We start from the raw sequence: 23,703 nt of genomic DNA, 5'->3' as shown, positions 1-23,703 counted from the left end.
AAATAAAATTGTAATAAATAAATAATTTCTTCTTTAATTATTCGAGTCAGATTAATTAAATTTTATTTGCAAATCCAAAATTTTAAGGGGTTCAACGAATAATTAATGTTTAAGGATACACAGAGTTCGCAGTTGGTCAAACTTCTAATTGAAATCCTAGCTTTTCAGATGATAAACTTCTTGATCAGTTTCAATTAGAGAAGACAAGAGCACATTGAAAATTTAATTTCGATATTTACAATATCGATTTACTATTTTTAAAGCAAGACTTAAAAGTTAATTTAAAAATATTATAGTTTTTTTAATGTTATATAGGTATTTAAATTGTTTTTATTCATTTGAAAAAATAAATAAATTTATTTTCAAATTTTGAGAAAAGTTTTCTATAATGTTAATAATAAAATCACACTTTAGCTATATAGAGTAGTAGAAATTTTTTCAAAATTCATTTTTTAAAATGTATTTATTATATTTAATTAAATTAATTAAAATAAAGTAGGTATGTTACATTAAATTACATTTATTTGTTGAATTGTTCATAATTATTTTATTTATTAATAAAATATTCAATTACTTTACATTGTTATTAATTTTTTGTTAATAATTTTCAATTATGTTGTTATAAATCGTAAAATTCATGTATAAATTAATAAATAAATAATCTTTAAAAATTATTTATATTCTTCAAAATTAACCAAACCAGGAATTTTTTTAATTGTCGTGTAGAATTGAAGAAAAGTTTTTCTCATTTCTTTTTCATGATTCCTTAATGATGGACTCTTAAGAATTGTACTTTTTTTCTTCTTCTTATTATTATTGGTTTCGCTACCACTATTATTTGTAAAAGTGAGATTCAACTTATTATTATTGTCAATTGGTTTACAGCCGGGCATTATTGAAAATCGTCGTTTCGATGAAATTACTCTCATGCTTCGTAAAATATAATCCATTTTGGATTTTAGTTCCATTGGCATTAAATCGACAATCAATTGTTCTCGTACGGCAATATTGTCGAGAAAAGCCATTTTCTCAATGTCCGTTTCATTGAGTATTTCGATAATTCCTTGATAGAAATCCACGAGATAATCAAATTTTTTCATTTTTTGTTGTTGTTGTCTTGCACATGACAATGCTAAAAGTGCAGCATCCCTCGCTTCATTTTTATTGTGCTGATGTATTTCGATTCTCAGCAAAAGATGTGTTGCATTTATAAACCATAATTGATTATTTATTTCAATACTCATGTCACGAGCTTTTCTAGCGTAATATCTGCGATTGGAAAAAAATTATTTTGTTTAATTTATATTATCTCTTTAATTATTCAAACAAAAACTTCATTTTTATAAAAAAAAAAAATCAAAATACATAATGCGAAAAATTTATATTCTTTTTTCCTGTTTTTTGTATATTATCGTTATACATTTATGACGTTCATTTTATATATAAGCTGTTTTGTCACCCGTTTTATATACGATTAATTTGCATTTATAATTTTCTCCATCATCAACGGAAAATATTAATCTAATATTATTCAATTTTACACCCTTGCACATTACTGTGCGGATCTTGATAATAATCTCATTGAATTTTTTCCATTATATACTACATTGATATAATAATAACTTTGTTGGAAATTTAATTTAGTTATTACCACACTATGTAAAGACGAACATAATGCATTCTGTCATTAATATATTCGCCACTGTTGTAATTATTATACATATATACTAAAATAAAGGGACTCATTGAATTTGATATGGCATATAATTATATACCTTGCCCATTCATAGCTGTTTGTCTGAATAAGTAATTTACTGAAATCATGAAAAATCCACGATAATTCTAAAGAATTATTTGTCATGGCAAGTCTGTTTTTAATTTCCTGCAGGGCTTTCTTTTTTTTGACTGTTAGAATCCAACCAATATCTTCATCACGTGGTAATTTTCCCACTTTAATTCCAATATGATGTTTTAAATAGATTTTTCTCAGTTTTTCATTTTCAATCGCCGATAAATCCCTTGATTCTAAATAAGTTAGGGCAATAGAATTGTAAAGTTTCACTAGGCATTCATTCTTCGTTGGTAACATTTTTTCTGAATTGTTGTCTAATATTAATTTTATTCTTTCAGATAATCTAAAAATAATTGTTTAGAAAATTTTTCAAATTGAATAATATATAAATAATATTAGAAATTAATAACAAACCGGAAAAATTTCACGTAATCTTTATGCAATTGATGATTATTGAGGGTGTTGAATAAAAAATCAACACGATTGATGAGAATCTTTATTTTGATTTTGTTTTCATTTTGAATTGATTTTTTATGCCCAGGAGGTCTTGCTTTGTGTTTAAATCGAAAGAAATACAATGGTCGTCTAACACGTAACATTTCTTGTCTGTTATGCAATCGTGAAAAACAAATTTTTGCCAAATTCACCAATTCATTGCTATTTTTCTTATTGGCCGACCAAATTTCTGGTCTTTGTAAAAATTCTTCAACAAAATGTTTATCTTTTGCTAATGATCTGAGATAAATTTCTGCCATAAATGATTCATGTTTTTTCAAATAGGCTTCTTTTTTTGTCGATGGATCATTGATTTTAAATTTCGATTTGTTTTCGTCTATTCCTAAAAAAATTTAAGAGAGACATGGATCTACTTTAAAAAATTGTTGGAATTTACAAGCCAATTTCATGACTTTAAAAAACGTTTACCTTCAAGTTCATCTTTCATCTGATCCCCTTGAGCGTTGAGTTGTTTAAAAAAATGTTCCATCTCCTTTATCCAGTGATACAATTCCTTGAGAACTATGGGCGAGGTATTATTACCTACACAATCCTCAATAGTCTCATTTGCCTGATAAATGCCCCATTTGAAAGGAAATGGCCTCAGTCGACGTCCCTGATAAGCGTAAATCAGACTCTGCTCGAATTCTGTGATCTTGTAGAGGGTCTCCACACGATTCCATACCACTTGGTAGTTATTCGGGTCTGTAACGTTCCGGAAAAGTGCAATTAGAGAGACCCCCCACCATTCTCATTGGCTGTGGCTCGAGTTTCCGGTCAGTTCTAACGAGCCAAACTCAACCCACCGTTCGACATGAAACTTTGTTCAGTCATTTATGCAAGTTTTCGAAATTCCGATTAGTCAACACTACCATTGCAGCAGCTTTAAGTCTATATATGTATACACGTTGCCGTGATCGGATTGCAATTTGGCTTCATTTACATTTCAAGCTGTGCTCGAGGAAAATTTCATTATATTTCTTTTACAAATTTCGTCTTTTACATAATTTTCGTTTGTCAAATTTGTCCCGTCTAATAAATTGCAAATAAGTTGAAATTTCTAAATTGTACAAAACTGATTAGTCGAAACGGTATTAAACTGTTTTTAAAATTCTACGAAAGCCGTTCGAAAGTGTTTAAAACTTGTTTTAATTAGTTCAGAACTTATTTTAAAAATATTTAAAATTAAAAATTTTCACGCCTTAAAAACCTTTAAAACATGTTTTAAATAGTTTAAAATTATTAAAGCGTAATTTTTATTTCAATAAATGTTATATTTAAAATTTTTTACACAAATTGTGGAAAAAAGTGAATGAATTAATTGTTTTTTTTCTATTGACATTGAACTTAATAAATAAGTATGTATAATATATTGACCCACCAATTTTCATGCACATGTCAACAATTTTAGCAGCTGCTTTATATTTATGAATAGACGTGAGGGCACTCGTTAGACCCAATAAAGTTTTCAAATCATTTCCATCACTCAATTCCATTGACTTGCTAAAGTGCTCGATAGCTTTCATAAACTGTTTCAAGGTGGTAAAGCGACAGCCCCATTCTCGATAAAGGGTTGCACCTCTGAATAATTCCGACACTTCTTCCTCTTCATGCTTCATTATATATTATATATTCCTTAAAGTATCAATTTTATTTATATTATTTTTTATTTATTATTTAAGAAGTTAAAAAGGTAAGAAGTTTTATTTTAACTCAGCTTTTAAAAATATGAATAATTATTATCATTCAAAAATATTTTTTACGTATATTATTAAAACTTTTTGGAAAGAAAATTTTATGACAAAAAAGTTACAATTGTTTATATAAAAAAAAATAAGAAGAAATAAAGTTTCTAAACGATGAAAATTTTCAATTATAAAGTTTATACCTGCAGTTATTTCAAGTTTTTAGAAAGAGTTGACAAATAACTTAAAATACGTGACATATACAGTTTCAAAGTTTACTTTTATTTTTCAGTGTTGAACTTTTAAATAATTTTTCAAAATTAAAGTTTCTTTTAAATAGTTTTGACACTTTCAAGTGGATTTCATATATATTGCACTTTTTAATTCATTAAAGACTAATATGTGCAGAACTTTTTTTAATTTTACTGAAATTTTAATTTTTTTTTAATTTTTGATAAACGGTCAGAGGGAATTTTATCAACAACTTGAAATGAGGTTAAATATTTTTTGTTTAATCGGAAATTAGGAACGAATAAAGTTAATTAATTACTATTAAAAGAAAAACTAGAATTAAATGAAAATATATGTACCAAGAAAACAAATAAAATTTTCAAAAAATTATTAAAAATCAATTTCATTTTTATAAAAAAGTTTATTATTAGTATACTAAAAAATTTCTAATTTTATTTGAGGAGTTTATTTTCCTTTTCTTTTACAGTAAATGTCAAAAACTTTTTAAACACTTTTCTCCAACAATATTTTGAATCAATATATTCTAAAGAGTTTTAAAAGAAACTGAAAGTATAACAAAGTTTTTAAAAAGGGAAAAACGCTCTGGAATTCTTAAGTAGCATTATATATTATATTATTTAAACTACTACCTCCAAAACTTGGTTATAATCTTCAACAATTTTCTACAAGTTTGCATCCTATAAAATTTAATCGTTTTTCATACTTAATATATAGAGATACAAAAACTTTGTTTTCTCCAAAGAAGCTTATTTATAAATAAGACCAACTTTTTAGTTCTCGCATTCAAAAATCTTGTATTAACCTATTTTTTAATTCTGTATATTCTTATTATATTTGAAAGGAAAAAAAGTTTAATAATAATAATAATTTTGATTTATTTAAAGAGGGATGTTATCATACAAAAAGAAAAACTAAAAAAACAGAATATTTTATTGAGAATTTTTTTGCTTTTATCATTACAGGATCATCAAGGGCGATTAAAAAAACTTGAGAGACAAGTGCCATCAGTGAAGCCAACAACTCAAGTGTGACACACTCGGGATGCGGTGATGGCTCTTTTGTATAGATTCGCGCAGCTACCAGATCGCGGTGGCACGCGAGTCTTTTCCTTTGTTGTGACAAGAAGTGTCGTCCGTGATCCCGAAAGGGATGTCACTAGCAAAGAGCTGGTCTGTGGCTTTCAGAGATGGGCCGTTGCATTTTCTCGCGGAGACAAGGTATTTTTTCACTATATGCCTCGCAAAGAACATTATGTCCTCTTTAACAAAAGTCAAAGAACTGCCACAAAAAATTAAAAACAAGAATTGCCCTAAGGAAATTTTTCAATTAAAAAAAGAAAAAGTGGTTTTTGTATTTTAATAAATATTTTTTGAAAATTTGAAAATAATAAATATTACTTAAAAAGATATATAACTTGTTTTTTAAATAAATAAATATTGCATGCAACCTTCGAGGAGTTGAAAACACCTCGTCCCCACGCGCAGCAATTAAGGACTTTTTGCATCGCAAAAGTGACAAGAATTTAAAAAATTATGTTCATTTCACAAAAAACAGGTTCTTGGAGTTTATTTAGTTTGGCGTGGCGCAGCGCCGGGTCTTCGTGTCTACGTGGATTTTGCATTCACAATTCTAAATCGTCAACATTTCTCCGAGAATGAGGGATTTTCTGGCAAGAGGGTGAAATTCACTTATGACGCGCCAGCCCAGGGTAATCGCAATTACATTGCCGTCGCTGATCTCTACAGTCGTAAATTTGCCGATCCGAATGGCGAATTTCAATTGGAATTGTCCATGGCAAACGTCAGGACTGTCTACACAGCGGAGGTAGAATTTATGTAATATTCAATTTATTTTATTTTTAATATTATAATTTACCGTTTCTTTTTTTTCCAAATTTCTAGGTTAAGCTTCCAACAGGTGTGTTTGTTGGTCAGCCAAAAAGCACAAAACTCGAAACAGGCTATTTTACATTTGGTGGATTCGACTGGAATTTGGTGATTTATCCCTACGGGAATAAAGAGAGTGAATCACGTTCATCACAAGAGAACAGATTGAGCGTCTATCTTGTGAGACTAACTGGCTTTGATCATCGATGTCGAGTTATATATAGTGTAACATTGGGCGAGGGTGAACGGGCAATCGAATCGGGGCAAATAGAAGATCTCTCCGATGCTGAGGGTCGTGGATTTGGATGGCATCCACGTGTTCGTTGGTCCGATATTCAGCATAAAGGTGCATTACGTGTATCATTAGAAATGGTTGAAGCAAGGACAATTTCTGAAATCGCCGTACAAGCATTAGGCTCATCTACTCTACCAGCGTCACCATGCTACGATCGGGATAAACAAGCCTGGACAATTAGAGCAGATCTTCATTCCGATACTGTTAGATTACATCTCGTCTACAAGGACATCCACAATGTTCCACGAAATCATTTAAGGTGATTATAGGCTTAGATGCTTTTACAATTCGTCTTTTGTAATCTGTATAGGTATTTGAATTCTGGTTAAAAAATATGTTGACAGATACGTGAGCTGGTCGGCATACATGATGAGAGGTGACGAGCAAGATCCGGAAGCAATAAGTTTACCGGGTGCCCCTTTTAGTCGATATTACGCGCAGGAACCAGCTGACGAGGGGATCATTATGGAGACGAGTCTCGGTGTCAATGAAGTTAAGGATGAACATTGTCCTTTTGTAACGGACAAGGGTCAAATTCGTATCCGATTAGAATGGAATGAGAGTCACCTTTTATTTCAAGCGACTTATCATAAATACGATGATGTTTGTCGTGTGCATAATCAACAAATGCGTCGTGAAATTGCCACACTACAAGCGGAGAACTATCATCTTGAGAGGGAATTATTTACATATCAAAAGAGTCTTGCATTTGCGCAACAACAAAATCAACAAACACAACAAACACCACATTCAGGACATCTTGAACGTTCAGCCTCGTCTGACACAGAATACGCCTGACATGTGGATAGCGGCCTCTATCAGAAATCATCATCAAATCGTCTATGCCCCACCGTTGTACACGAGGCTGATCGTCGTGTTCATGAGAATCTCAATAGAATAATGGATCGTCGATTAAGTAATGTACAACAACAATTGAGACGTGAATCAGACGCTACTTCGCGAAAATCACAAGAATCGAGAAATTCTTACAGTGAAACGTCACAGTCAATGAATCAACGTCACAGTAGTATTGTTAATCAGCCAAAAATTGGATCTTCTGTTGAATATAATAATTCGGAGAGAGGTTTTGGTTATTCAGTGTATCCACCGGGTCTCGCACAACAAAAAAGACGACGTACATCACTTTGGGAAGCATTGACGGGTTTGGTGTGCTCATTGGGAGCTCTTGCTTCGCGTGCAGCTAAAATGGCCGCCAGACGAAGTGAACCTCTCTGAGGGCAAGTGTGTGATTTTTTTTCTTTAATATGACTCTTATAGGACTTTGTGCAGGAATTCTAATATCAAAGTTTGATGAAAAAAATTAGGGCAAGAGGCCGCTATGTAGAATCAGAGAGACCTCTTTCTACTTGTCAATTGATAATATATATATATAAAATAACACAACACTAAAAGAACCTATTTTCCTCTAAAGAACTTTTTCACTTATAAAGTATAACTATATATATATACATATTACGAAATCCTACGAAAAGTCGCTATACGACCACAAGAATTTCTTATATAGTATATAGTAATTAAATGTATAATTATAACGTAGGACTAGTGATTATCACCATAAATACACTTACGAGAAGCAATTAGAGAGTTATCGATGTTAGACGCGCGTAATCGGTCGCGGGCTTTAGGCGCGAATTATAATTATAACAGCTTGCAGATATATATGTCCTTTTCTAATTTTCTCATATCTCTTTTCACGTTTATCTGACATGTTTTCTTTCATATAATAATTGTCTTCACATAACCTCAAAGCCTCTTTTAATGGGTAATTATCGTTACAGACTCTTTAGAAACTCGCATAATAAATTTTCAATGATTTTCTACATCAGTAGGGTGTAATACAATAGAATTCATTATTATATTAGTTGTTACTCCCATTGTCGTAACCGTTAAAATAAGGAGCTTATCTGCTTATTGCGTAGACACAGCCTTATGTGACAAAACTCTAGTAACTTTTTTCCCCCTTTCTAGTCACCAATCAAAATTCCATAAAATAATTTCTGAATATTAAAAGAGGTTAGAGGTTAAATTTTAAACATATAAGAAATATTCTGCCGACAGGCGTTAAATGTTTTCTTTCTCAAATATATATAACGTAACTTAAAAAAAACCTTTATTTCCTTTTTTGAGTAGGATTTGCGGAAAAGCGCAGTTCTCGTGTACGTTATATATTCTCCTACTGATAAGAAATCTTTGGAAACTTACTAGAAACTCATTGAGTTTTTAGTAAATTTCTAGAGAGTCTATGTCCATAGGGTCTACAATGTAGACTATATACATATACATAATATACATATAGACGAATTTTACAAATATCTTTTTTCAAAAAGTAACATAATGTAGGAATTTATGTCCTCCAGCATATTATATTTAGAAATTTCAAATCTCTCATTTTTTTATACGGCACATTTCAAACTGGAATTATATGCGACTGAGAATATGATATATGGTCTTTAGAGATAAAATGATTTTTCTTTTTTAATAAGTTCTTATTTGTTTTATTCATTTTCGAAGGCGAAAATCGAATTATATTTGTTGGTGAAAAATTTAAGTAAAAGACAACTACTAGCCAAATATATATATATGTCTTTTTTCGAAAGCAACAGTGCCAATATATATAATATAAATTTTAACGTTTATGCATTTTTGTCGCGAAATTGTATAATAGTTTATGAAAATGGTATATATAACAATCATAAAATTTAATTGAGCATCAGGAAAATATGGAAATTCCATTTTTACCGAATAATGATGAAAATAAAAAAAAAAGTTTGAACGAGCGAGATATGGGAAAATAATGTAGAAAAGCGGATTTTCAACTCATTGATATTTCTACTCGAACGAAAAATAAAAAAAAAGATAATAAACATATGTATACACAAGCCAGACACATGTATATGTCGAGTCATATCCGATCGATATAGTATGACAACTTGTATATTAACTATTCTCATGGAAAAAGTATATTACAAACGCGTAAATATTCACATTTTTTCTTTTTAAAATAGATATCGGTTCGACGAGTTATTTAAAAATCGAATTCTTGAAAGAAAAAAATCAATTTGATAAAACTTTGGCTAAAAGTATATACTCGATAAAGAATTTCTCTTATAGCAGAAATGTATACTTTGTACATAATAAGAAAAAAAAACTTAGCGTGTTGCTTTCGAGTGTCAATATTAACATTCCCTCGTTATTTATATTTATCGTAATTAAATATCACGTCACCATTTTTGTTCCCTACACCTTTCTTATCGATTTTTTAAACATGTGTATACTATTATATCATTCAAATAGTGATCATTTCTAATATGAATTTATTTAACATTCATCATTAAGTTACATTCTTTAAGATTTTTAATATATATATGAATATATATATATTATATTTATTGTAAAACGTATATAAAACTTTACGAGATATGTACGTGTATCATGTCAGAGTATAGATTTATATACTTTGCTAGAAAAGCTTTTACTTCGATACTCGTTCGTATGCTACACCGTGCGCTTTGCTATTTAACTATATATACTTATACACACATATTTATAGAAAGAGAGAATGTAAAATATATACATATACAAAAGTCCCTGAAACTATAATAATTGCCGTTATCCTATTTTGTACGATATATGCGAGTATCGGTATTTAACATTTCTCAACATAACGTTTAGATAATAATCGACGGCTTTCGATTTTTTCTGATTCCTTATCGATTGCCATTTTTGGTCACTTTGAAACAATTTTTTTTGCCCATATTTATACCAATTTCAAAAATACTACCCAATTTTTTTCTTCTTTTTATATTAATTTTAGGAGATTGATATTGAATTAATCGTAAGTCACTATTAATACGTTACAGGGTGTTTTGAGAGTACGAGGTGCGCCGTTTAATTTTTTTAAACGCACTTTACGCGACATTATAGCAGTATGACAATCGCACACAATTTTTTCTTATATACCCTATAAATAATAAGAAATAAATACTTTTCAATAATATACGCGTAAAACAACAACACACACACTTTATGGAAAGATGCATATCAATTGCGAGTAACAGTGATTGAAAAAAATAAAAATGTTAGCATTTTTAACATATATTGAAACAAAAAATGCAAAAAAAAAGAATTTGGATACATATATGGAATTCAAAAAATTTTAGGATTTCAGTAAATGATAACAATTTTTATATATATATGATGTATTCCACGCCAAAGTGTAAGTCCATCTGCAATTGCATCTCCGATTTTTTTGAGATTTTTTTTTCTTTTAGTACTAACTGAGACTAGCTTTCATGAATTTTTTCAAATTTTTTCAGCAAGCCGTTTTCGAGTTATGGAATTTTGAAAATTGGAGCATTTTCATGACTTTTAATTTTTGAATGCTCATAACTTCCTTAAAAATGCATCAAAAAACTACTTCTTTTTACAAAAGTTTTAAGCCTAGCCCGATAATGGGCAAACGATTTTGACAATATTTTCGGAATTTTTCAAAAATTTTTGAATTTTGAATTTTTTAAAAATATTTTTGGTTTTTTTTATACTACGTACTTTTATGTATTTTGATGCGCTGATTACGAAAAAGTCCCAAAATTGATGCATTTTTAAGGAAGTTATGAGCATTCAAAAATTAAAAGTCATGAAAATGCTCCAATTTTCAAAATTCCATAACTCGAAAACGGCTTGCTAAAAAAATTTTGAAAAAATTCATGGAAGCTTGTCTCAATTAGTAGTAAAAGAAAAAAAAAATTTCAATAAAATCGGAGATGCAATTGCAGATGGATTTACACTTTGGCGTGGAATACATCATACATATATATATATATATAGTTTTTTAAAATTGTATCTATACTCATCATTATTTCTTTTAATTTTTTAATATATAGTTGTCTTGAAATTACATAACTTCGGAAAATATGTTTTTTTCACATTTTTATTTTTAGAGAATTATGCATTGTATACAGATGAAAGTATGCGTAATTTTTTTGTGATAACTTTTTTTAATGTCTCTTTTCATGTGTAAAAAAATGTGAAACATGAAATATGATTCGTGCATTTTTTTACGTGAATTGGCGCATTTAAACAAGGTCAGCAATTACTTTTACATTTTTATCTTATTTCCTATAACATATTATTTTAACTCTTTTTTCTATGTGCTATATTTAAATTTTGCTAACTTCTTTATTATAGTTCTTTTTATAATACTCTTGGTGTTTATACCGATTATGAGAAATCCTTTATATATATACTCTTTATAAAACTACGAGCTTACAGTGATTTTTGAAAAATCTTTTTTACTTTTCCTATCCTTTTAAAAGTACTTACACGAGAGAATGAACTGTATATTATATTATATTAACATTGATTTTATTCGTTTCCTCATCGGTTTATTTTACATTAATCAACTTTTTATTTATGTAATTGAAAACTGATCTAGCATTAAAAAGCAGTTTTCAACCGAAATTAACCAACTTTTTTTCACTATTGGCAAGCTCTAACGCGGTTCTTTTTTTCTTCTCACTATTTCTCCAGGAGAGAGAAATTGCAAATATCCAGTGAGGACCCTGTATTTCCCTTTTTGCAAGTAACAAAATTATCCTTATTTCTCTTGTCAAACAAACTTTTATCATATATATATATAATATTTTCATTTTACATAACTTTAACATTTTTTTCTAATATTCATTATTACATAAATTATTACATACATACATATATATTTTATAATATGTCTAATACATTTTTGGAATTTTTTTTTCAAAATTAATGGTTTATTATTATTCTAGTAAAATTTACTCTTATTTAGCTCAAAAATATTCAACACATTATACAAAAAGTTACAAAACAAATAAGTTTTTAAAAGAAGTAGTAATATATAATGAAAATTGTTAATTAATTTTATGTTTAAGTTTATAATTTAAAAGAAAAAAAATTTTGCTAAGTGTGGGGTTCGAACCCACGCTCCCATTCGGGAACCAGAGCTTAAATCTGGCGCCTTAGACCGCTCGGCCAACCTAGCTCGAAATAAAATTCTTAATAGTCAATCATCAAGTTGGAGGAAAAAACGCGCGCATTTTTGAAATAATTTTATTGAATAAACTATTTAATTACAAATATCAATTATAATTTTTATTTTAAAATCTTATTTTTACAATAGTAATAAAGTTTATGAAGAATTTTAATGAAAACTATTGATTATTATGTAACATTTTAATAAAGTTCACTGTGTAATTCAATAATTAAAATATATATAAATTAATATTTATGAATAAAAAATTTATATTTACTTTATTGTTTAAAGAAATGTTTGCTTGTAAATAATTTAAATAATTTAATTTATTTAGAAAACTTTTTATAAAATACAAAATAATAAATTAGTCCCTGTTTAATATATTTTTTTCGATTTTCTCTGTATATCAGAGCTTGCATTTTTTATAAATATTTAAATAAATAATATATTTGATGAATTTTTTCTGAAAAATGGAATTGATTTTAAAATTATAAAAAAATATACAATATATAATTTATAAACTTTCTCTTTTGTATTTTAATGTTTAAACATTTTTTAAAATAATAAAACAGATAAACGTTAACAAAAAGATTTACTATAGTTAATTTGAATAATATTGCGAGTATATAATATGTGAAAATATTTATGCAATGGTTAAATTATGTTGTAGAAATTTTAACGACAATATATTTATGAACAAACTTTCATTATTACTGATTTTGTGTGCCCATTTTATTAACATAAAATTGTCTCTAATGTGAAATTTTCATTTTACGGATTAAATCCTAATAATATGCGTATATTTATAGCTGGAACTGCATAATTAAACTGTTATTATCATCATCGATAAAATATTTGTAAAACGTTTAATACATCGGAAATTTTTTATTTATTTCAAAAAAATTATTCATATTTCGATTTGTTATAAATTTTTTTAATTATCTTTTTCATTTTATATATGTTAAAGATTTAATTATTATATTATATTATATAAAGTAAAAATTTATTATTATTAAATATTTTATTGTTTAACTAATTTGACTGAAATTCAATGTAAATAATTCTTTTGTTTAATTTTAAAAAATGGTTGTGCTGGATAAAATAAAAATAATGAAAAATATTATTATAATAATAATTTACATATAAATCTCAGTATTGTGAACATTAACACTCATATAAAGTACTTCTATGTACAACAGGGTAAATGCATTTAATATATATACTTATAAAACATTGTATTATATTGACTCGTCGAGATGTCTATACAAAATAATATGCTTTTATCAACTAAAAATGGTACATAACCTCATTATATTATTAATTTAATATATATAAACATACATTTTTAATACTACTGTCATTATTTATTAATAAGAGTTTGAAAAATGAGGGTCGAGAAATAAGAACATTTGTTTAATTTCCATTTTCATTTGTAAATTATCTTCATAAAGTTTATTATTACTTAATTACTCTATAATATTTGCATTAAATCAATTTTTATAATTTATTAATTTAAATTTTGATACACTGTATATGCTGACATTGTTTCTATTTTATGATTATTATTATTATTATTATCTATATATTTCCCTATTTATTATTTTTTTTATTATTTATGCATTTATAACTTTTCACATTTGTTTACTTTTTTTATTAAATTTGGATGTTTCATTAAATAAAAAATAAAACAGAAATGAGTCTGAACAGAAAAAATCTATTATTCGATATGTAATTATAAAAATTAATCAAATAATGATTCATTTTTGTAATTATTCTTTTGCGATAATATGAAATTTATTGACAAATCTTATATTTATAATTAAAGAAAAAAAACTGTTTTATAGACTAATAAAAAATGTGACGCGTCGGCAAGAAAGGGACCTAAGCGTCCAAGAATTGTAGGTTAAGTTTGTGTCAGTTTCATATTGATTAAATCTTTTTTTTTAATTGTGTAACAGTAAAAGCAGTTTTTAATAAATATTTTCGATATAATGAAGAAATAAGCATTAATGGTTAATATTGAAAATTGATCCACTTTGTACATTTTCTTTTCAAATATGGCAAACATAACCTGAAACTCCTGGACGCTTAGGTCCCTTTCTTGGCGACGCGTCACAAATATATACCTATATAATTTTAATAACATTTTTCATTACAACTTTTTTATTGATTTGAATTCACAATTTCAAAATTATACTAAAAAATTATAATAAATTTTTATTGAAAAATGTTGTTAAAAAATTATATATATATATATAGTTACCAATATTTATGTATATAATATATAAATGTTTATCGTTAAAGAATAAATCATTTCATTGTATAATTAATTGACAAAATTTTCACCTCGACAGGCAAAAAAACTTTTTTTCCAAAGAAAAAAAAAATGTGAAAGTAGAAAATTCGAAACATATGTATACATGTGTAGTACTGCTATTTCCTTATTAAGAGCGCTCGCACAAGAAAAGACGGAGCAGTGTGCAGGATATGATTCAAATGAGTTAGAAAAGGACAGAAATATCGCTCCTTCCTTTTCTACCTCATTTGAAACACATCCTGCACACTGCTCCGTCTTTTCTTGTGCGAGCGCTCTAAAAAAACACAAATCCGACCGCTGACTTCTTTCAAATTAAGTAATATAATATTTATATGTACGTATAATATGTAATGTGCGTTCGAATAATGTTGCAAGATTATTATGAATATATAAGTAAAAAAACCCTATAAATAATAAGAGATTACAAGTTTTTAATGTATAAGAAAACAAAGATTCGTCTTCTTTAATTGTCATTGTAATTTTATTAACTATATATCTTATATCTTTAATAGATTATTCCGGTCTTGTCTACTTATTATCTATATATGTATATGTTTAACAACAATTTTTTCCTACTCATGTTAAAAATTTGTTTTTACATTTTTAATTTTGTTCATTTTGGTAAAATTCAAAATTGTTTTGAATTTTTAAATTTATATATGGTAAAATACACAAGCGTCGCTCTCACGAAATGTGTATATCTAAACTATAAAATTATTATATACTTATAAACCACCTGTGAGTCTGCCTCGTCTTTTATAAAGTTCTTGCTATATTCACGATTCATATTTTTTACTGTTACCCAATTCCCTTATTTAATGCGCTGACAAATTTTTACATTAATATTATTATATATATTTTACATTACCTTAATTAATAATGAAATATAATTTTAAAACAACATGTTTCGATTCTCAAAAGCAAATTATATTTCATCTTCGTTTAAAGGCACTCTCACACCTTTTTGCATGGAGAATAGACTACAGGAGACCAATCTCCCATGCATGCGCTTGACTAAAATGGGGCTGGGAGTTGTTGCAAGTTCAGCGGTAGTACTCTGTACGTTCCGACCGGTGGCGAAAGAAATGCATAGTTTTCCACTTGTCTCTTAAAGTAACATTCTAAATTTTAAAATAGAAAAAAAATTTATAAATTTTAAATATTGATAAATATTTTTTAAAGATTTAAACTTACTGTTGGTACTTTAAAAAAACTGCGATTTGTGTTCAGGTTTAAGAATGAATCACATTTCGCACATTTTCTTTTTGTCAATTTTCGCCTCTTATTATTATTCTGTAAATTAATATACCTTTAAATTAATTTAAAATTTAACTTAAAACCAGAACAAAATATAACCTAAGACTATTACACTAATGATTTTATTTTTGAATTAGAAGTAAAATACAAATATATATATAAATATTCATTGTTAATAATGGAAATTTTTTTTAGGTAAAATATTTATTTTGAACTTACCTCATCCATTTTTTTCGCCAAAAAACAATATGTAAACTAACTTCGCGAAAAATTCATGATGTGAGACATGTGTCTTTACCGGGAAATATATTTTTGAACCAAGAAGCACTTTCATTTTCAAATTAGAAGAAACGATGCGAACGCTGCGCCGCGCGTGACATGTTTCAGAACTAATAGCTTACAACAAGAAAACGCTCATTTCACATACACGAGATTGATCTCCTGTAGTCTATTCTCCATGCCTTTTTGGCTGCCTGCCTGCATGTTACCATGGCAACGCACGAGTGTGAGTGAGACAGAAAATTTGAATATTCAAATTTTTAAATTTTCTGTCGCACTCACTCTCATGCGTTGCCATGGTAATCTGCAGGCAGCCAAAAAGGTGTGAGAGTGCCTTAATATGTAAAAAATACCTAAATAAAAACGGTTAACTATAAGTGTTTTTAAATTCAAATATGTACGTACTATTTTATATTGTCTTCAATTTTTTACATACGCTTTATTGATATAATAATAGAAAATCATCTTAGTGTTATTTTGTGGTTCTATTAACATATTAAAAAAAAGTTTTTTATTGTATTAAAATAAAAAATGCATTAAAAATTTAGGTTATGTTTACTATTTGTTGCCGAATATATATGTCGAACAGGCAAAAATTCATGCAATTTTTACATATTCTTAATTTATTTATAAAACTGATAAATTTAAACAATGGAAAACATTCTCGTCCTATTAATATAATAATAAAATAAGAAGTTACTGTGTTACCAACCGTTTTAACATTTTGCGGTGTCAAAATTTGCAGCAACTGTAACTCCTGGTAACCGGCAACCAGTCTTGCAGGCGAGTATACACATAATAATCTTCATCTAATAATTAATATTCTGATAAGACCAGGATTTTTTTAAAAAAAGCAGTAAAAATTCTTTATTTAATTACCTTTCTTTTAAAATTAGCATTTTTTAAAAAATACTTACACAAATAAATGAAATTAATTTCTTCTAAATATTATTTATTGCGCATGCGTATCAAACATGCGCGTAAGACATTGCAAATTGGTTATATACATGATAGCAGAAGCAGTATTAGTATTTAGTATACATTGGCAATTGGCATTGAGTTTGTGTGTATCGTGTGTATATATATTTAACGATAGCCGTTTCGTTTTACAAAAGTATTTTGTGACTGACGACACATAAAAAAATATAATTGCTGTCAATTTGCGAAATATCTCCTGACGTTTATAGCGTTAAAATATCAAGTCACGAATAAGAATCAAAGCAACTTAACCTAAATTTTATCCTTAAACCCATCAGGAACAAATAATATTGTCGGATAAATTTTTATCAATATTTCAATTTAATATTTTCCAAAATAGTAATTTAATAAATAATCAATAAAATTCTTTTCCGATAATTTTATTTGGAACAGTGATAAAATAGTGCGATTAAAACCTAACCTAACATTATGTGAAATTTATTTTTTGAAGGACATATTTAGACGAATTTATCATAATCGAACGTAAAAATCAATTGTGTTTGATTAAAATTTTTATTAATTTTAATTACCATAATTGATCAATGGATGACACGTGCTTTACAATTGAAGATTTGTTGCTTTTGTGTTACGTCAACATTTACTTGTAATTATGTATACTATATATATTTTTTTAAAGGAAAATGATAAGATTGAGGAAAAAAAGAAGTCAATTAATTTACCACAATTATAACCATATGGGTTATTGTGGTAAATGAAAATTGACAAAATTCATATTTTTTTTTTGGTGAAAAAAATGGTTTTATTTTTAAAAAATTATTTTTTATTTATAGAAAATGTTGACACAAAAATTGAGTAAAAGACGGTTTCTCGTTGATATTTTGGCCTTGTTATTTGGACTTGGAGCTTGGATTGGAATTAATGGAATATATGTGCAACTGCCACTATTAGTAAATAATGCACCTGAAGGATGGACACTTCCGGCATACATGGTGATGTTGGTACAAATTGCTAATTTGGGACCTCTTCTTTACACCCTGTATGTCAAGTGAGTATAATATTTCAATTTTTTTTAATTGAAAAATTAAGTATTATCATATATTATGTTAACTCAATATTGAAACATATGATAAATTTTTTAGATCAACTTACGTGAATAAAATATCAAATTACATTACAATCTCCTTTTGCTTAAATGTTGTTTCTTATTTGCAATCTGTGGTAATCGAACTCTTTATTTCTATTTTTAAGAAGGAAAACTCATGTAACTTGAGGATACAATTACATAATATCTTCTTTTCTTTTTAAATTGATGCGAATTGATGGAAAATAGCTTTTAAAAAGCGTTAATTTTTTATGATAAATTTCTGATTGTTTATGAATAATGGATTTAAAAAAATGGGAAAAAATATTTCACAGATATTCGTCATGTATTGGAGATAAAACGATTATCTACTGCCTCCTGGGATCCGCAGTATCATCAACCTACGCTCTCTCGTCACTCTACGACAAAACATCGGGAATCTTTGGCGAGGAACATTCCACCCATCTGCTGGGATTAATGTTCATCACTGCAGTGGTTGGTTGTACAAGTTCCGTTCTATTTATGCCCTATATGCGAAATTATCGCGAAATATATTTAATATCATATCTCGTTGGTGAGGGACTTAGCGGTTTTATACCCAGTATTGTTGCACTAATTCAAGGTGTCGGTGGTAATCCAACGTGTGTCAATGTCACCAAATCAAATGACTCTAAACTTGTGTTCGATACACACTATCCCGACCCACGTTTTAGTACAAGAACATTTTTCATATTTCTCGCGACTTGTTTACTATTGAGTTTTATTGCCTTCCTTGGATTGAATAAATTACGAATTGCCCGTTGTGAACGTGTGCATCCTCTCGATTGTACGGAAAATTTACCAACAACAATGGACATGAATACTCCGGCGAGTTACAAGACTGATATACTTTGGACAATGTCACGACGTACTTATCAACATTTATTGATAATGATGGGACTCGTTTGTTTTCTAGGCAATGGAATGTTACCGAGTATTCAATCATTTTCGTGTTTACCCTATGGGAATATTGCTTATCATTTAACGGTGACATTATCGTCAATGGCGGGTCCACTTGCAATGTGCTTGGGTTTTGTCATTAAGAATCCACAAATTAGGAATCTTCAAATTCTCACTGTGATGACATTGTTATTGTCAATTTTGGTATTCTTCTTGGCACTAAAATCACCGACACCGCCATTACAAAATTCATGGTTAGGTGAAATGATTGTCATTCTCTCTTGGGTCGCCGTTTGTGGATTAATTGGTTTCATTAAAATGGGCATTACAACATTATTTCGTCCTGATCCGGGTAAGGGACTTTATTACACTGGAGTTGCAACACAAGTTGGTTCTCTTGTTGGCGCATTATTAACATTTTGTCTAGTCAATTATATCAAAGTCTTTCAAACTTATTCACCATGTTCATCACTTATTGAAGGTCAGTGAACATTTTATAATAATAATAAATAATAATTCTATATCCCAGAATAGAAATTTCAAATCATCAGTAGGCAATGGAATTAAAATTTCTTTATTTCTTGTATTTTTTTAATATTTGTAACAACTTAATTTTTAACAAATTTCAAATCATCAAAAAATTTGCATTTGAATAAAAATTACAATTTTCTCTGCTAGTAGGAAACAATATTTAGAGAGTAAAATAACCTAAAAATTTGACAATATATTAAAATATAAAATTGGACTCTGATTCTTTTAGGTAAATAATTAGATTATTAGAATATTATTTTTTTCTGCGATAATATATGTAGTTATATAGTAATGTTATTAAAAAGGCATATACTTAAAATTAAAATATTTTTAAAATAAATCCAAATTAATATTTTTTATATTATTATCATTATTAATATTATTATTATTATTATTATTATTATTAGTCTGATATATAATATAATAATTCATTTTGAATTCGTTCGATATGTACATTAACTATGCAAATTACTGAGATGAATAGGAAAAAAATAATACTTTAAATTATCAAAATTTAATTTTCAATCAATTATAGTAACTTCTCATATGATGAGAATGTGAAAATATATATTTATAAATTCTCAATACAATTCATATCGTTTAAGAAAAAAATGTATCTTATGATTCCCCTAACGAATTTGTAATATTCTATAAATGTAGGTCAATGTAGAAAGTTACGAAAAACTCGTTCCATCAAAAAACAAATTTTTTTCGATATCTTGAAAAATAAAAAATTATATCAATTCCAGCGCATTTTCCAATCAGAAATTTTCAATCATGATTTTTCGGCCACCTTTTATCGTGGGGCATAAAAATTTCTTTCTTAAATAATATAATAAATTTGATAAAAAAAAATTCAAGCTCATGCGCACAAATGATGCGCATCACCAATAGAAATTGTGGTTTCATTATTGTTGAAATCTTATTTTGAAGAAGTTGAGACAGTGATAAAAAATAATTCTCAAGTTTCTCCTCGATTTGTTTTATTTCTATTATTTCTCCGCGATCAATATAATGTTTTGAACAAAATTTTGAAAAAAAATGGTGAAGATAATATTAATGAAAAGAAGATTATTTACAAATTCTCTGTTTGTTCACATATTAATTGCAATATTCGGTTTATCAGCATGGCTTGGAATTAATGCAATTTTCGTCGAATTACCAATTTTAGTAACAACAACAAAAGAATGGAATTTACCAATGTATATTGTTATAATGGTGCAAGTGGCAAATATTGGTCCATTATCTTACGTAATTGCACGTAAATTTGGTTTTAAATTTCATGAATCACGTTGGATATTTGGTATGTTGATATTTAGTGCAATTATCATGTGTCTTCTTGCATTTTTCCATGAAAAAACAATAAATTTCCATAACAAGGAATACAATTATGTATTATTTTTAGTGACATTTTCCACAGCTCTTATTAATTGTTCAAGTTCATTGTTATTTATGCCCTATTTACGTTATTTTCGTGAAATTTATCTCGTCTCATATTTCATTGGCGAGGGTATAAGTGGTATATTACCGAGTATTATTGCCCTTATTCAAGGTACAGGAAATTCACAATGTGACAGTACAAATAATTCAAATTTATTGTCAGAAACACGTTTTTCGTCGAAATATTATTTTATCACAATTTTCATTTTATTACTCATGTCATTGATGGCATTTTTTCTTCTTGAAACTTTAAATTTCGTTCGAAATGAAAAAATCTTGGAATTATCTACGAATAAACAGGAAATTCGAAGAGAAATTGTTGAAGATGAAAAATTGGATAAAAATTTGAATATTCAAAAAAGAGAAGAAATGACGGGAACAAATGATAATGATTTTTCAACATTGCAAAGGGAAGAAATTTTGAAAAATGGTGAAATTTCCCTAAGAGTGAAGGAAATAATTTTTGAAAAAAAGGAAGAAAATGAAGAGACAATTGTAAATTTGAATGAAAAAAATGAAAAAAAAAAAAAATTTTCCTTGAAAATTTATTTATATCTTTTATTAGGCGTTATGTGTTTATTGGGAAATGGATTTTTACCCGGTATACAATCGTATTCATCGTTACCATATGGAAATAAAACGTATCATTTGACAGCGACACTTTCTCAATTGGCAAATCCAATTGCATGTTTTCTTGTAATGTTATTTCCAATATCATCACCGTCATTGGAAAAATCGAGTACTAGGTTAATTAATTGTCTGTCGTTGATTGTATTTATCATTTGTTGTTATGTAATTTATCTTGCTTTTGAATCTCCACGACCACCTTTACAATCGTCTGTAATTGGTCAAGTGTTGGTTATAATCTCATGGATTTTACTGATAGGACTTATCTCTTATATAAAACTCACTGTCACAACAATATTTCGACACGAGTCAGAAAGTGAGAATCTCCTTCGTATTGGTGTTGTCATGCAAATTGGATCGGCGTGCGGTGCTCTTGTTTCATTACTTTTAAGTAGCTTTACTCGTCTTTTAAATTCCTATGACTCGTGTGCCACGGATAAATTTTAGTTCATTTATTTTTTAATTTAAAACAAAAATTATAATATTTTCCCTTTAAAGAAAAATTAATTTAATTAATTTAATTTTCTGAAGTATTTGATTTATTATTTATTTTTTTAATATACTTTTTTCAAAAAAAATAAAATTATAAAACTCACACACACATATATATATATATACATTAGAAAAACTTGACAACAATAAGAAAAAAAGAAGATAATGTAATGTGTGACTAAACGAAAAGTCATTTTTGTCTTATCTTAATAATATTCCTAATCTTTTCTTAATTATTTTCATGAAGTATTAAATTTTATGTTTAAATCCCCTGTATATTAACTTAACATTAATTATAATAATAGTAATGAATATGATAATAATAGTAATAATTGTAATTTATAAAATACTGTCTATACGATAAAAAAGATTAACGAATGGATGAAATTATCAAATTGTATTTTTTAATGACAACGCAAAATTAAATGTATAAAAATATGAGACAAATAGCTTATTGACAATTTTACATTGTACATATAACTTACATCGTACTGAAGATATAAATGTAGACATTTTTTACAAACCTTTATATACATGTAAGTGTAATTTTTTTAAAACGATGTACTTATATATTATTTACATTTCTATTAATTTTAAAATACTTTGTACTTTTTTCTGATGATTGTTTAAATTTAATTATTGTATAAATAATTATCATGATTTTTTTTCATCAATTATATAGGTATACATACATACCTACTTAATTTTATTTTTTTAGTCAATTATTTAAAAAAAAATCATTTTTTTTTATAGAAAAGTTTTCTATATAGCGAAGAAAAAGTGCAAAAGAAATTCTTTGTAATATGCCTGTAAGCATTTATATTTCTGGATTTCGAATTATGAAAAATAATCTCAATATTGCTATCCATTTTGTAATATGTTTTCGTTTAGAATTATTTTAAAATAATTTAGAAAACAAAATTGGGAGAAAGAAATATAGTGAATTTTTATTTATTAGTTGAATTTATAATAAAGTACTTTTCTCCTTAATTTATAGATGATTTTTAATTGTAGTTTGATAGAAGACAAATATTTTCTATTTGTTATAAACAAAAAATCAGGGAAATAGGACTGTATATTATATATATAAAAAATGTTATTTGTGGTTATAAATTTTTATAAATAAAATATATTGTTCAGAAACAAATGTATCATACCCATTTCTTACAAAATTCGCAAATTACAAATATTATAATATTAATTACCTATAGGTAGTTAATTAATTCACCTTTTCTAATTAATTTCATTATAAGTATAAGTTATTATTATTATTCGAAAATTGCTTAAAAGTAACAAATTTGTTGTTTATTTTCAAAAAGAATGCACTTTAAGAAAAACTTTGTTATTTACGAATTTTAATGTTCGCAA

The 23,703-nt window shown here is 27.2% G+C and overlaps 5 protein-coding genes and 1 non-coding gene across 11 annotated transcripts in view; 3 read left to right on the top strand and 3 right to left on the bottom strand.

The window, feature by feature from the left end:
- The window catches only part of LOC127280622 (uncharacterized), a 51,596-nt gene extending 44,393 nt beyond the window's left edge, over window positions 1-7,203 (top strand). The window contains exons 4-7 of the mRNA XM_051303756.1: window positions 5,187-5,441; window positions 5,779-6,048; window positions 6,126-6,664; window positions 6,750-7,203. Coding sequence (XP_051159713.1) covers window positions 5,274-5,441; window positions 5,779-6,048; window positions 6,126-6,664; window positions 6,750-7,203 — 1,431 coding nt within the window. The 5' untranslated portion in view covers window positions 5,187-5,273. The remainder of the gene's footprint in view (window positions 1-5,186; window positions 5,442-5,778; window positions 6,049-6,125; window positions 6,665-6,749) is intronic.
- Window positions 1-23,703, bottom strand: part of LOC127280606 (uncharacterized) — a 263,749-nt gene that overhangs the window by 155,067 nt on the left and 84,979 nt on the right. The window lies entirely within an intron of this gene.
- On the bottom strand, window positions 627-17,097 carry LOC127280615 (outer dynein arm-docking complex subunit 4-like). 2 transcript variants are annotated; one of them, XM_051303745.1, is made up of 6 exons: window positions 16,999-17,097; window positions 3,669-3,922; window positions 2,717-2,992; window positions 2,207-2,630; window positions 1,776-2,135; window positions 627-1,269 (listed from the first exon to the last, which is right to left on the bottom strand). In XM_051303745.1, exons 2-6 carry the CDS (start codon window positions 3,904-3,906, stop codon window positions 672-674), a joined length of 1,896 nt encoding a protein of 631 aa, XP_051159702.1. In that variant the 5' UTR covers window positions 3,907-3,922; window positions 16,999-17,097; the 3' UTR covers window positions 627-671. The 2 variants fall into 2 exon arrangements, with proteins under 2 accessions (XP_051159702.1, XP_051159701.1); XM_051303744.1 differs by lacking the exon at window positions 16,999-17,097 and adding an exon at window positions 4,176-4,439.
- On the bottom strand, window positions 12,359-12,442 carry Trnal-uaa (transfer RNA leucine (anticodon UAA)). The gene has a single exon. It is a non-coding gene; the product is annotated as a tRNA-Leu (tRNA).
- LOC127280624 (solute carrier family 52, riboflavin transporter, member 3-A-like) lies at window positions 16,613-23,440 on the top strand. Of its 3 annotated transcripts, XM_051303759.1 has the most exons (5): window positions 16,613-16,683; window positions 17,032-17,069; window positions 18,056-18,270; window positions 18,642-19,726; window positions 23,089-23,440. In XM_051303759.1, exons 3-5 carry the CDS (start codon window positions 18,059-18,061, stop codon window positions 23,103-23,105), a joined length of 1,314 nt encoding a protein of 437 aa, XP_051159716.1. In that variant the 5' UTR covers window positions 16,613-16,683; window positions 17,032-17,069; window positions 18,056-18,058; the 3' UTR covers window positions 23,106-23,440. The 3 variants fall into 3 exon arrangements, with proteins under 3 accessions (XP_051159716.1, XP_051159717.1, XP_051159715.1); XM_051303760.1 differs by lacking the exon at window positions 16,613-16,683 and having other exon boundaries at window positions 16,942-17,069; XM_051303758.1 differs by lacking the exons at window positions 16,613-16,683; window positions 17,032-17,069 and adding an exon at window positions 17,313-17,868 and having other exon boundaries at window positions 23,089-23,437.
- On the top strand, window positions 19,733-23,067 carry LOC127280619 (solute carrier family 52, riboflavin transporter, member 3-B-like). The gene has a single exon (XM_051303750.1). The coding sequence runs from the start codon at window positions 20,818-20,820 to the stop codon at window positions 22,288-22,290; it is 1,473 nt and encodes a 490-aa protein (XP_051159707.1). The 5' UTR covers window positions 19,733-20,817; the 3' UTR covers window positions 22,291-23,067.

This window comes from Leptopilina boulardi, unplaced genomic scaffold (genome assembly GCF_019393585.1).
Source record: "Leptopilina boulardi isolate dan_hultmark-lab unplaced genomic scaffold, ZJU_Lbou_2.1 LbouV2_248, whole genome shotgun sequence".
In the NCBI taxonomy this organism is placed as follows: Eukaryota; Metazoa; Arthropoda; class Insecta; order Hymenoptera; family Figitidae; genus Leptopilina; species Leptopilina boulardi.
The sequence above is the reverse complement of the archived record's forward strand: the minus strand, read 5'-3'. Positions and strand labels throughout refer to the sequence as shown.

Bases quoted from the DNA above. Each gene is read 5' to 3' on its own strand.
- LOC127280615 (XM_051303745.1), bottom strand. From the start codon at position 3,906: ATGAAGCATGAAGAGGAAGAAGTGTCGGAATTATTCAGAGGTGCAACC. The intron at 2,631-2,716 runs GTAAACGTTTTT...AAATTTTTTTAG, and splicing joins GATGAAAGATGAACTTGAAG to GAATAGACGAAAACAAATCG. The intron at 1,270-1,775 runs GTATATAATTAT...TTCCAATCGCAG, and splicing joins AACAGCTATGAATGGGCAAG to ATATTACGCTAGAAAAGCTC.
- LOC127280624 (XM_051303759.1), top strand. From the start codon at position 18,059: ATGTTGACACAAAAATTGAGTAAAAGACGGTTTCTCGTTGATATTTTG. The intron at 18,271-18,641 runs GTGAGTATAATA...AATATTTCACAG, and splicing joins CTTTACACCCTGTATGTCAA to ATATTCGTCATGTATTGGAG.
- LOC127280619 (XM_051303750.1), top strand. From the start codon at position 20,818: ATGGTGAAGATAATATTAATGAAAAGAAGATTATTTACAAATTCTCTG.